Source organism: Falco biarmicus, chromosome 1 (genome assembly GCF_023638135.1).
Source record: "Falco biarmicus isolate bFalBia1 chromosome 1, bFalBia1.pri, whole genome shotgun sequence".
Lineage (NCBI taxonomy): Eukaryota > Metazoa > Chordata > Aves > Falconiformes > Falconidae > Falco > Falco biarmicus.
The window spans coordinates 107914985-107929147 of record NC_079288.1 but is presented as its reverse complement, the minus strand read 5'-3'; the positions used below and the strand labels follow the sequence as shown (position 1 = coordinate 107929147).

Genomic DNA, 14163 nt, shown 5'->3' with positions numbered 1-14163 from the left:
GCAAATATTATGTCTGTTTTAGAGTTCACCCTGTCTTTCAAAGGTAATGTACAACTAAAAAAGTCCTGATAAAGAAAAGGGACAGATAAAAATTAAATCAGTGCATGCTTTACTTACCTTTTCCCCCTTGTGTACTTTTGGTACCTCTTCTATTACTGCGCACACTAGGTGGCAGTTACTAGCAAAGACAAGAAAAGTAATCTGGAATTCCACATAAAGCATCCATTGCTTTCTAAATGTGTAACTCAATAGTCTTCAGACTTTATCTGTAATTAGAATACATCACTGCATCCTTTATGTTATGAAACTTACACAAAAAATATTCTTTAATTGCAATGTAAGGATCTTCAACCAAGCACAAACATTTGCAACTACGAACATCAAATCTAGTCTCTCACTTGTTGATTCTATTGGCTCTTGAAATCCTGTACGTGCTGAAAGGTCATGCTGGCAAAAACTCTGAACAGTGCAATACAACCAGTCATTGCTCTTCAGGTGAGTCACTAACTGTGATATTAAAAGGTCAAGCTGAAAGTAATACATGATATAACTAAGGGTAATCATCATCTTCCATCCAAAGCAGGACAGAACACAGGAGACATATTTATTTATATATATATAAAGTGCCTATCCCCACATTGATAAACATTCTTTGGAACCACTCTTGACAGCTAAGGTAAATGACCAGGAGTCAGTCTGTTAGTACCTCAGCACTTCTCTTTCCAACCAATTAAAAAAAAAAAAAAAAAAAAGCCACAAGACTTTGCTGCCAGCCTGCCTGGCTGGTGTTTAACACTGCTACTCCATCAGAGTTATTTTCAGTTAAAACAGGAGATGGCCAAATGCAACTCACGTGACAAGGTTTCGATAGTAGGGGGTAGCTTCTGTGAGAAGCTGCTAGAAGCTTCCCCTATGTCCAATGGAGCCAATGCCAGCCAGCTGCAAGACAGACCCACCACCGGCCAAGGCCAAGCCCATCAATGACAGTGGTAGTGCCTCCAGAATATCATATTTAAGAAGGGGGTAAAAAACCCCTGCACAACAAACTGCAGCCAAATAGAGGAGCGAGAGCAGCAACTCTGCAGACACCCAGGTCAGTGAAGAAGGGGCAGGAGATGCGCCAGGTGCCGGAGCAGAGATTCCCCTGCAGCCCGTGGGTGAAGCCCATGGTGAGGCAGGCTGTCCCCCACAGTCCATGGAAATCCACAGTGGTGCAGATCCCCACCTGTGGCACAGGGAGGACCAGGGGCTTGTCACTAGGGGTGTGGCTACCCCACCCTGTGTTCTCAGCCCTACCTGAGGCATCTCAGCCACAGGTGCCACATGGCCCAGCCTGGCCTCTGTTCCTACAGGCAAGGCGCCTGGGCCAGGTCCGCTGCTGGCCCTTGGGCACCACAGAGCTGCTGCTCCCAGTTTGGGCTGCACAGTTCCTGAGCCAAGGGAGCAGTGCCCACACTTTCTCTCTCTAAAAAAAGACATGGCACTTTGTCCACACGAATTGCCCGTTTTTCAAGTGTCTCACCTATCCTACCTGTTACAAGAACAATGGAAATGGGGCTGTCCTGGTTGCTTTTCCTTGAGCCTTCTGAAGTTTGCTATTGTGCTTTGAAACTGTTGTTGGCAATTGCCGCTTGTCTGATTTGAGTCCATTACAACAGTTTTTCCTTTCATGTGCCACCTTGCTTTCTTTGGTGAAGCCTCTCCAACTCCCAGCAACACACTGGTATTTTAAAGTTACAATGTTGTAACAATTGAAAGTGACGCGTTTCATATCACTCAAAATCTGGCTATAAACAGTCTTTGTCTTACTACTGGCTTATACCAACTGTTTATTTCTCATAGCCTTGATTTCTTAATGCTATTACACTCAAACACATTTTATCCGGGGAGGCGCAGGCTGCCCAGAGCAGCTGTGGGTGCCCCATCCCTGGCAGTGCTCAAGGCCAGGCTGGACGGGGCTGGGAGCAGCCTGGGCTGGTGGGAGGTGTCCCTGCCCATGGCACAGGGGCTGGAACTAGATGACCTTTAAGGTCCCTTCCAACCCCCACCAGCCCATGATTCTGTGATCTCTGTAGTGTTTGGGTTTGCTTTCATTCTAGCGCTAACATCAGCTTGCGTATTGCTCTTACCTTATTTCTAATTCATACACTCCTGAGAGAATTATGTGGTGTGCTTACTTCTTTCAGTCATCTTTGAATACAAGTCAAAACCCAAAAGCAGTATCCTTTTAGAAAGAAGACTTCAACTAGATGCACATGAAAAATACGCAATTCTCTTTACTTGCCAAAAGCATTTCACAAAGCTCTTCTTTCATTTTGTGCTGCAAGACTCCCTTCTGGTCAGTGGGAAGCAATGCTTGCTATAGCCACCGTGCACGCGATTTACAATGCAAGTTGAGGCAGAGAGTATTCCTTAACTCTTATGCTGTATTTCTCAGTTACTGAAAGATTTTGCTTGGGGTGATCCTAACCCCAGAGAGGGTTAGGTGGCCTCTTTAGTTACTTGGGTGTTTCCTTCAGCAAAAAAATGTGACAACTGCTATTTAGCGAGAATAGTGTAGCCTTCATTCACCGTCTATGTAATCTGTCATATCACGTAAGGAAGCGGGACAGTGACTCTGTTCTCAGCAGGGGACATCAGTTCCCCTCGGGGATGCAAGGAAGAGGCCAAGCTCTCAGCCAGCAACTGTTGGTACTTTGTGCTCACACACATGTCCCTGGCCTGTGCAACCGGCCACGCATGTATGTATGTATGTATGCGTGATGTATACGTGCTCTGTGCACATGTGCCTGCTGATCATACAGCTTCAGCCTCATTACTGGAACCACAGCACTCTTGCCTCTCTCAAGCTTATAGAATCATATGTTTTGAAATCACTGACGCAGCTGAGGAAAACCCTGGAGAGAACCCCTATGTGCCTACCTTTACTGGCTCAGTGCATTCTTGTGTATGCTGCTACTTCATCAAAGAACAATCCAGATCACACCATTTTATTTACAGACCTGACACCTTCAAAATACTTGAAAATCCACTACCAAAAATAGCAATTGTTACCAAGACATTACTCAACAGTTTTGTGATTCAAAGTTTCATATTTGAAAATACACAGATTATTTCTTAACCGTTCTGCAACAAATAATACATAGTGAATTCCAAGCCACTAGGCAAATATCCATGCTAAATAAAAAGCCTAGAAATGACTAGCAAAAAAGCACAGATCCCCAATTTTTGTTTTTGAAAGCAATTCTCAAATTAGTATACAATTTTTTAACGAAATCCAACTTCTGCTCATTTTTGAGAGCTATGAAAAAGGCAGGGAAAAAGAAGAAACAAATGCACAGCAATCCTGAAACTACCAGAAAAAAACCGTTGTTAACTCCACAGGGTGGCGTGGGAGCGAGGAAGCAGAAACAAGGTGGCATCGGGGGCCAAAAGAAAACAGATTTGCAAAGCTGTCAAGATACTCCTACCTATGAGGAAACATCAACTTTTGGAAAAGACTAAACTGTTAGAGATGGTTTAATATCTGCATTGAAATTGGCAAGAAACAGCTCTGGGATGATTTTTCTTGCTGTAAATACGAACCCTACAGTTGAACGTTTTACCGATCAGAATTACCTTTTACTGAAAGAAACCATCCAAACTGAATTCACATACAGTCCAGCTCACAGTCAGCCACTGAACTGTTCCACATCTGCAGACTTCACAATCCAGGATCCGTAACGATTTTGCTCTAAGTAGCTCTGCAGCAAATTTTTAGCTTTTTGGTACAATTCAGATTGAATCTAGAAAAAGAAAGATCTTGAAAGCTGTCAAGAATGGTTGTTAGAGACACCTGAGCTCTTTACTACCAGCATATAATAACACGAGCACAAACCTTGAAGAAAACAATACCTACAAATCTTACAGTTCTCTCAGCTGCTGACAGTGAGACAAAAGTGTTACAGACTCTAAAAACATACTCTTCTTATATGCCTGGATATTTACTGGGATGAGAGAATAGCTCTGTCGAACATTACTGCTTTTCAGCATCTTTAGAGTTCCAATACTACCTTGACACAGAAAATAAACACTTGCTATCATTCAGTGCAAATCTAAACACATAAACAAGCAGACAATTAGCAAGCCATTCTATTTTACGGTAGTTTTTGAATTATTTGAAAAATTATCTCTTGCACGTTCTAACAGGTGGAAAAAAAGATCCATACTTTATAAAAGCGTAAGTTTCACCTAACAATTCTGGAATTAAAATATCTCTCTTGAAGGAGATATATTCCTTTCCTCAAGGAGAGGAAAAACCTGGAAGCATACGAAGTATAAGATGAGCCTACATATGTCCAAGTAGGGAGAGAATCTAGTGAACTGTGTTCACAGCAATCAAGAATCGCAGTAGCTCCTTTAAATAATTTCTCTGTATTTTTATACCACAAAGGAAAGCCTGGGACCTATTGCTACTTTCTGATGAAGTAGTCCTACTTTCCTACTCCACTGTGACATAAGAATCCTTGACAAGACCACACTGTGGTAGAAAAGTATCTACATATGCATGAAACAAACATAAAGAGTAAGACTGAAAATGAATAAACTGCCTCCAACCTTCTTAATAGGAAACTATCTTACGTGACGAAAATGGGCAGCAACCTCCATACGCCAAGGCACAAAACACGGCAGATTTTCATAGAGAACGGTTCAAGATTATTCAGTAGATAAATTCTACTTGAAAACAGAAATGTCAGACATTCTCAGGCAAAGATTATAGGCACTATGAGAGATCCCACTGTTCAGGTAAAGTCATCAGCAAAATAGAAAGTCACCCCTGGCTACCAAATCAGCTTTGAGAGTAGCACTAAGAGACTCTCTTGCTAAAACTTCCTGCCTCTGCCACCCCCCAGCTTACCTTAGCTTCATGGTACATTGCAACTTGAAGCAAATCATTCCGTCCTGCTTCCTTAGCAAGCCATCTGAAGCGACTAAACATTGCTGCCTTGCAAAGGCGACTTGCCATATAAATACCAGTTTTGAATGGTGAACTACAGTCAAAATAAAGAGAGAATAATAAAACTCAGTAATACATTACAGGTATATTGCTTTGATCATTACAGGATTCCCCCCCTCTCCCCAATGCTTTGTGAATATGATCATATGATTCTACTTCCACTTTCAACACGCAAAGCTAATGCAAATCAGCAGCTATGAGAATTTAAACAAGTCAACCAACAACTGTTTTCAAAAGTGGAATTCATCTGAACTAGGAAGCTTATTGTTTTTCTGTATCGTGCAAACTAAAACACTCAGTACCATAGACAACGGAATAAAGATACCTCAATTCAAAGAGCTATTTAATGTCATGTCTTGGTTTCTCACTGTAAAGTTACAAGATCTTTAAAATTGTATCTCATCAGGTCACGAAACACAGGAGAGTCTCTCTCATTTGGGTAATACTGTGGCCTCCACACATAGATTAAAAAAATCACTACTCCAGTGAGCTGGCACAAAACAATAAGGCTAACCATTATTTACAACATAACAAAGAGAAATTTCTAACCTTTCAATGGTTTTTCCATTTAATCCATCCACAACTTCCAGTGATCTATCTGGCAATGACCAATTCAAACTAAGAGACTTCTGTTTGAAGTCTACTTGAATCGGGTATGCAGCATTTACCATGTAAGTATGACATTTGTTGACCATATAAGGCATGGGAAGCTTTGATGTAAGTGTATCATCAACACGCTGGTTTATAGCTATTTCTAGCCCTCTTGTATCTTTGCAATTTCCATTTCCTATTAAGCAAAACAAAATCAAATTAAAAGAAGAAAAAATAAGAAAAAAATGAATGCAGATGTTTCCATTGGTCTACATAATATTCATTTTTCTACACAAAATTTGTGTTTGGAAGAACCAGTTCCAACATTCAGTTCATACAACAAAAACTGTTTCACAGTTTCTTCTCCAGAGGCATCATTATTTTCATGGGATGCCTCCTTTTTGGAACAATTATTCTTCATCAACTCTTTCCATTCCTTGCAGGAGACAGCATTAAAATAGAAGCTGCAACACAAACTTTCATGTTCTAGATTAGAAAATGTGCCAGTGAGTTTGCCCACATTACTCCATATCCAACAGTATTTCTGACTGCCGACTAACTAAGTATGCTTTGGTCCATAGCATCTCAAAGAACAGTCATAGAATTTCTATTAAATAGAAGGGCAATATATTATAGATCATTATGATTACTTTGAATACCACTTAAGTGAGCATATTAGAAGTTTTTCTATTTCTATTTAAAAGTGCCCAAATTTCCTCAGAAGGAACAGGCAGGCTTTCACCAGTTCTTGTAAGATCTTTTGGAGTGCTTCATAAACCTTGTTCCGTGCTAGAAAAAGAAAAGCTGCTACACCTTCCATGTCTGGGGAACTCAGACCATGTACCAAGTCTCATAGTACAAATATTAACAGGAACAAACACCTAAACATCTTCAGGATAATAGCCATTAATTTAATTCCAGCACATAAATAAAAGCTACTGAAATGACTTCTGATAATAGTACGGTCTTCCTGACTGCCGCTAAATCCTGAGAATTCACTTATCACCTTGGTAATCCCTATTCTTCAACATCTATTTGCATTAACCAATACCAAGGGGGAGGTGGCGGGGAGCACAGGCCATGAACACAACACAAAACTGAACAAAGACTTTCCAGTAGAGCTCGTAAGATACCCCAAGGTGAAACTGAGCACTTTCAGTTAAATACTGGCAGTTCTTCCACTGCTTGATTCTACAGTTACTTGACTTGTCACCTTAAAGTCACCATATTTGACTGAACAGTTGCCACAGCATGTGTCACACAGTATTTTCTCAACACCTAAAATTTAATTTGTTATAAAACAATGCTGAATTTCTTCTGTTACTCTAATACATAGTAAAGGAAGGGCAATCTAGCAAGCTAGAAAAAAAACGCATAAGGACAAAAAAGCAAGCCCGAGTTTTACATTAGAGCGTTTCAAAGATGAGCGGGAAAATCCCCACACTTAGTACCTTTTCAGGAAAATACTGTAATTCTTTAAAGAACCACCATGGTTTAGTTCATGTTTTATAAAATGTGGTCAAACTGGAACATGAAAACATACAAAGAAACCCCACTGAAATTCATATTATGCTTACCTACAAGAATACCGTTGATATACACTGGTTCAATGAAGTGACTCAGCAATGCTCCCTGAACACCAACCACTTCCCATTTTGTTAATTTGTCACTAGCTGACATACTGCTTGTCCTATCAGTTCTATGTGGACAACAAACAGTTAGGTAAATCTTGCCTTCTACAGTCACATGGAGGTTCAGTTCTTCACGAGCTTCATAAGCATAGAGAGATCCTGGATTGAGATACCTAAATTAAGACAAAATGAATTTCAGTGAGAAACCACTCTAATCAGAGGTTATTGCAAAGTGGCACCTAATACCGTTTCTCAAAAAGCAATTATCAACAGGCACATTGCGTTCATTCAGTATGTGAAAATTTTAGAAGCACCACATTCAGCTGCTCAAGCGACTAGGATACTGAAGTTGGTGTTTAACTAAGAAATGGTAGTTCAACCTAATTGTGCAAACACTGAAAGAGATCAGCACATGCTGCAAACAAGCTATCACTTTGTGTCTATACTACCACAGACGTTACTTGGATGCCGTTCATCTTTGAAAAAAGCAGCTGTAAGGTTGTTAATCCCCTTTAAAACAATTTACACTGCAATTCTTCAAAATATTTAAAACAAGGAGTTGCAACACATTAGGGAGACGAAACAGCAATTGTTCTGAAGCAAAACAAATTTTTCCTCCTTAACTACACAGGGATAAGAAGTCAAAGCCTGAAGCTTTGAGCTAACTCTCCCCAGTTTTATCATAACTTACAAAGTTATGATCACAGGTGCTTTTGCTTTACTACTTTATTAGAAAGCAAAAATTTAGTTCTGGCTTAAGTAACATACTACCACCTGTTCTAAGTGGTCATATTTTGCTACTCAGCGGACTGCTTGCAAGTAGCTCCCTTCTAAAAACAGTCTTTAAATAACTCTATACATAAGCAAACTGCTGTATAAGAATACTTCCCAGAGTTTGTTTCAAGAGAGCACAGACCAGAATTCCCAAAAAGCAAGAGAATAAGCACTGACACTGCGATCCATCAACTACAACAGAGCAGCTCACAAAGAGCACCCAGTCTCACCAGCTATTTCTGTGTAAGAGCGGGCTGTGAACTGAACATCATCTGAAGCCTTCTGCAGGTCTAACAAGAGGGGCTCCTCCCCCTGTCAGCACAGCTTGCAATACACTGCTCTACCTTCCCAGCACCCAAACACAGTATGAAAGCTGCTAGCTGTCTCACTTACACAAAAAATTTATGACTGGCTGATTTTCAGGGACATCATTCCACTGTACCACTGTAAGGGAACACAAAATAACGTTGCTCATAGTAACCTTGTAAAGCAGTGACTGCTGCTGCTAAGTGTCAAAGCTATTAAAGCCTTCAAAAATTTAACAAAAGTTTAGAAGTGTAAAGATAAGCATAGAAGTGTATTTGTCCCATCAAGTTTCTCTCGTTACCTTTTTTCTACAAAGCAGAGCAGGAACCTACTGCTTCAGTTCAAGGTTTTTTATAGCCTAGGCCCATGGTGCAAAGGATGACATTCAGTCACCACATCCACTTGCTCAGTGGTTAAATTAATGACTTATTAGTATTTTAAGAGTATCTTGGGAGGGGGGTTAACTGCTAAGTGGGTATCTGTAACAAACAAAGAATCGTTCTGAAGCTATAACCCACGTAAAAGGCTTCTGTATCGTCACACTGAGCTGTATCTCATACACTGATCACTATCACCCTGCACTATAATGCTTGCAAAACATGAAAAAAACCCACAGAATAGCCCCCCCGCCATATTAGAAACATGTAACAAGGCATATTTTCCACACTCACAAATATGTTTGTCACTGCAGATAAATATTCCACTACAACACCTCTGAAAACACAAAGGCACTTACACCGGTGATTTTAACTGAGCCGTTCCTTTTGGAAGCTGATTTATGTAGAGATAGATAGCCGTATTTTGCTTTAGGGTAAGCAGCTTCGAGCCTGGTGGTGCGTGAAATACAGATTTTTCTGTCCTTGCTGGATTTTCATTATAGAACAGCAAAAGATGCCTATAAAAATATCTAAAAAGAAAGCACCAAGGCAAGCACAAAATACACTACTTAGTTTACAAATACACTGACATTCACATTTTATTCACACAATTTGAAAATAATCCAGAAGGTACTAACTATAAAATGCAAGTTCAGTTATACTGACATTTGTGAAAGTAAAACTGAGAACTGTCTGCAAGAGAACTGGTAAAACTATTTGTACACACATTCTTACCTAAGTAGAGAACGTCTTGCAGTAACAATGGCATGGCTGTCATGCAACACTCTTCCACAAGGTTGAAAGCACTGACTGTAATTACAGTCTCCTGTTCCTAAAGCTACAACTTCATGCCGTCCACCTCAAAAAAAAAAGCAAACCAAAGATAAAAAAACAACAAAACCCCACTGCATTTATTTTTACATGACTGTGGTGGGTTAAACTTGTCTGGCTGCCAGGTGCCCACCAAGTCACTCTCTCACATCCCCCATCCCCCAGCAAGTTAGACTCTATGATCTTTAAAGGTCTTCTCCAACCTAAATGATCCTATAAAAAAATAAAATAAAAAAGCTCATAGGTCAAGGCAAGCGCAGGCAGGTTGCTTGCCATTCACCACCATGTGCAAAACAGTCAGCCTGGGGAAGATTAATTTAATTTATTGCCAATTAAAGTAGGACAGTGAGAAACAAAACTAAAAGTAAAACCAGCTTCCCCCTACTCTGCCCTTCCTCCCAGGCTCAACTTCACTCCTGACTCCTCTACCTCCTCTCCTCCCTGCTTGAGCCGCGCAGGACTACTGGGAAGCATCCATTCCTACATGTTGTCTCTGTTGCTCCTTCCTCCTCACGCACCTTCCCCACTCCAGCATGTGGCCTATATAGCTGGTCTATAGAGCCTTGCTCCTCTTTTGAGGCAGCACAAGGAAACACTTATGTAGGTCTTGGATATTTGTACCACTGTAGCAGTTATACATTGTGACAGAGCCAGCAGAACAAAGTATGTTAAAGAAGGAGAACTACCCCTTTACCAGCTCCAAAATGCGTTAATCTAAGGCTCTCTGGGAACACAAACAGCCTGTTTTCTGTCCCCCAACACTCACTATCAAAACAGACTTGCCTTTTTCAATGATGAAGGCAGCCAGTGAGCTGCCACAACTTCGGTACTCGGGATGCTTGGCAGTCAGTCTGTTAAATACTTCTTGAACTGTTTGTGGAAGTTTTTGATGCATAAGCTGTTCTCCTCCTAAATATAATAAAAGCCAGGAAAACACAAATTTGTCAGGCAGTGTGTTGTGGGGGGAAAGAGGACACACAGACACAGGACGATGACAATAGACATGATCAGTCGCTTAGCAAACTATAAATGTAAATACATGGTAGAAGCATATCAACACACTTTTGGGATTCTGAAGACTACCACGATAGAGATGAATAAATAAAGAACAGGAATATCTGAACACTTTATGCTTTTATTATTCATGGTAGGACATCAGGAATGTGGATCAAGTCTGATCTATTTTGAGTAAGGACAGAAATTGTTTCCATCACAATCATTTCACCACTTTAAGCAATTTACTGGAGTTGTGTCTGATTGTAGACCCGACAGTCAGTCTCCTACTATAGTGACACTAATTCTTACAGCATTTTCAAAGACATGTTTACAATAACAGTAACTTCACTGAGATCAACTAAAGGTGTTAAAATGTTAAAAAGAAAAAAAAAAGGGGGGGCAGGGTGGCAGAGAAGCAAGCATTTGCTGGGTAGTTTGAATCAATAGAGAAGAACAAGACTACTCCTTACCAAAGCAGATCCTTGATACACAAACAGGGTTTGCTGGAGTCCAAGGCTCGGCAGGAATATGGGGAGGATCTAAGAATTCAACAAAATTTCAAACTGTGATGGAAATTCTAAATTTCAAACATGGATCTCACACTATTTCCAGAAAGTTAAAAGTTTCCAATTCTCTAAGAATTTTCTTTTGTGACTTTGAAATCCTTGTAAGCACAGAACCGTTTAGGCAGCAACCCTTAAAATAAGATAAATGTTATGGTAGCTCAATTCTTTTGAAAGTAGTAACTCAGTGTTGAAGACTTTTAATCACAAAAATTCAAAACCACATAGATCAACTCCACATTGCTGTTACCTAGTGAGTAGCAAATCAAGGACAACAGCAACAAATAAATTAATTCCTTCAGTATTCTGCACTCTGCTACAAAGTGATGCAACTCCTAATACACAAAAGACAACGGAAAAAAACAGTTTCAGAACCATACAACAAGTAGCTCTGCCTAAAGGATTCAAGAAAACTGACAGAGGCCCTGATACGGAAGCATTTAATAAAACTACACAGAGGTTTTGCATAGGAAAACCTTAAGCCATGCTTTTCAAGTTCTTATTAGGTATTGCTAAGAATATTTACCTGATTTTTCAAAAACCTTTGCCCCTCGATGTTCCAAGTTAAGTAGCTCATCAAGAGCCAGTTTAGCTGCATTGAATTTAGATTCCTTCTTGTTTTTCCCAAGTCCAGTCTTGTAGCAAACACCATCTATCACCGCACAAAAGGCAAAATAAGGACATATGATATTGCCTTTAAAGGAGGAAAAAACCCAGACATAATTAGTGACATTATTTTAATTATTCATCTGTAGCTTTATGTGCTTATATTCATTCCAGGGACAAGCAGAAAACAAGGAAGACAATTGTAGCAAAATACAATTCAAAGCTTTCACCTCCACAAGAACATTGGCAGCTTTCACTTTATGCACTTTTCACAGCATTCTGGTAGCAGCCAGAATTTTATATGATTCACCTGATCAAATTCTATACCTCAAGGACAAGCAAGTATTACTTTAAGAAATGAAGTACTTACCTGCCATGCCAGTTTCTTTCAGTTCCAGTTGTGCGTGGTGCATTTGCGCAAACTGATGCAAGGCAGATACTGGGTTCATTGCTCCCTGTTCATATCTTGCAATGAAGTCCTCAATGTCTTTCTTTGCAGGAAGTGCTGCCAATGGTGGAGCACAGGCTGCTTTCAAAATAAAAGGTTCTGAAACAAAATTTAAAAAAGGACTGAACACACTTGCTTTTTAGATGCTGCTTAGAAGAACAAAAACATTGACTCAAGCTCTATTGCTTTGTACTGATTTCTACACTGACACTAGCAATTCTGAAATGGCGCGTACCTCCTTTTTTAAAGCATCAAAGCTTTTACTTTGAGTACTAAATCTACTCTGAATACAATCAGATGTTACATGTCAAAAGAACATATATTCCCGTTCCCCTCCCTTGCAAACCAGCAACCAAATGGAAGTTGCTGATGGCAGATTCAAAACAATGGAGCCCATGGTTTTTCACACAAAACTGTGAAACTGTGCAACTCTGTGCCTTAAGACACCACAGAAGTTTTGGCAACCATGCACGCTATTCAAAAAGCAGGTAACTCATTCAAAGAAAAAGAAACACACCCACAAAGAACTGCTGAATACAGAAACAGCACCTCTGGCCAAAACATGGCAAGAGCTGCACTGCGCTGCACTCCCACACCAACGGTCCCCCCCACGCCCAATATTACCCACACCAGGAACCAGGACAGCGGTGGGGTGGGTTATTCCATCTGTCCTAGCACTGAGCCCTTACGCTCTTCAGTAAACAATGTGAAGCAATTCAGCCAAGTCATAAGAGGCTTCTACCAAATCTGAGGGGTCCTGAGGCAAACCTACTCTTCTGAGTTTTACAAGAAAGACAAATTCTTCCAAGGAGCACACTACTATCTGGACAGTTGTCTTTGATGTGGAGGTCTCCCATAGAATAACCAATTAACATTTCCTGCAGCATCTGCTTCTGTGAAGGAACGATGTGTTCTTTCAGATTTAAGAGAAAAAACCAAGTCTTTTTCGCTGTATCAACTCAAGGATGGATGGAATCTCCAGCCTCAAGACTACCACATACACACGCACAAGCACATCCCAGCCATGAACTAAAATAAACAGTTATCTCCAAGTGTCATCAATAGGTACCTTTACCTCGATACAGCTATTCAGAAAAGAAATAATTCAGAATACATCCTAGGGTATCTAGAACTGCAGTTAAAGCTGTTTTTCAATGAACTCTACGAAAATTCATGCAGCAGCACAACTCCTGTATTCTGGCAGCCTCTACAGCACTGTTAATGTACGACATGGAATTTGTAACAATGAGATGTTGCAGACTACCCTGCCTAACCCACAACAAATCTCTAACAAAGTACCAGCACGGAAGGACGGAGACAGAAGGTCACCCAATGCTGGAGAAGGCATTTAAGAAAATACTGTGGTAAAAAAGAGTGGCAGAGGGCTGCAACCTTAAAAAAAAAAAAAAAAGGTCGTTAAGTTACTTTCGCTAGCATTAAAAGTGCATTTCAATAGCTAATCCCTTCGTATCAACCTAAAGCCATACCTAACTTTTGCATCACCTCTGGTGCGGTGCCCCTGTGAGGCGGCTGCCGCTTGGGCCTCACAACAGCGGGCCGGGCGGGCTCCCTCAGCGGCGGCTGCCTGGGGGCCGCGGCGGGCCGGGCGGGCCCCCTCAGCGGCGGCTGCCTGGGGGTCGCGGCGGGCCGGGCGGGCCCCCTCAGCGGCGGCTGCCTGGGGGCCGCGGCGGGCCCGGCGGGCTCCCTCAGCGGCGGCTGCCTGGGGGCCGCGGCGGGCCGGGCGGGCTCCCTCAGCGGCGGCTGCCTGGGGGCCGCGGCGGGCCGGGCGGGCTCCCTCAGCGGCGGCTGCCTGGGGGCCGCGGCGGGCCGGGTGCCCCCCGGCGCCGGGCCAGGGCCGGGGGCGCCAGGGCTCGGCGGCCGCCCGCCGCCGCTGCTCATGCCTGGGCCGCCTCAGGAGGCCGGGCGGTGGAGTGCCAGGACGCGGGAGCCGCGCCGCACACTGCGCTTCGCTTCTGGCAGCTCTTCCCTTTCGCCCTCCGCGACCCCGGCTCGGCAGCAGCCTTCCCTCACAACTCACGGCGCC

The 14163-nt window shown here is 41.9% G+C and overlaps 1 protein-coding gene across 1 annotated transcript; it reads right to left on the bottom strand.

The window, feature by feature from the left end:
• Positions 1–3659: 3659 nt before the first annotated feature.
• ADAD1 (adenosine deaminase domain containing 1) lies at positions 3660–14018 on the bottom strand. The gene is made up of 11 exons (XM_056327928.1): positions 13607–14018; positions 12042–12218; positions 11592–11759; positions 10973–11041; positions 10290–10415; positions 9411–9534; positions 9035–9205; positions 7165–7391; positions 5546–5783; positions 4898–5030; positions 3660–3785 (listed from the first exon to the last, which is right to left on the bottom strand). The coding sequence occupies exons 1-11, from the start codon at positions 14016–14018 to the stop codon at positions 3672–3674; spliced, it is 1959 nt and encodes a 652-aa protein (XP_056183903.1). The 3' UTR covers positions 3660–3671.
• Positions 14019–14163: the final 145 nt, after the last annotated feature.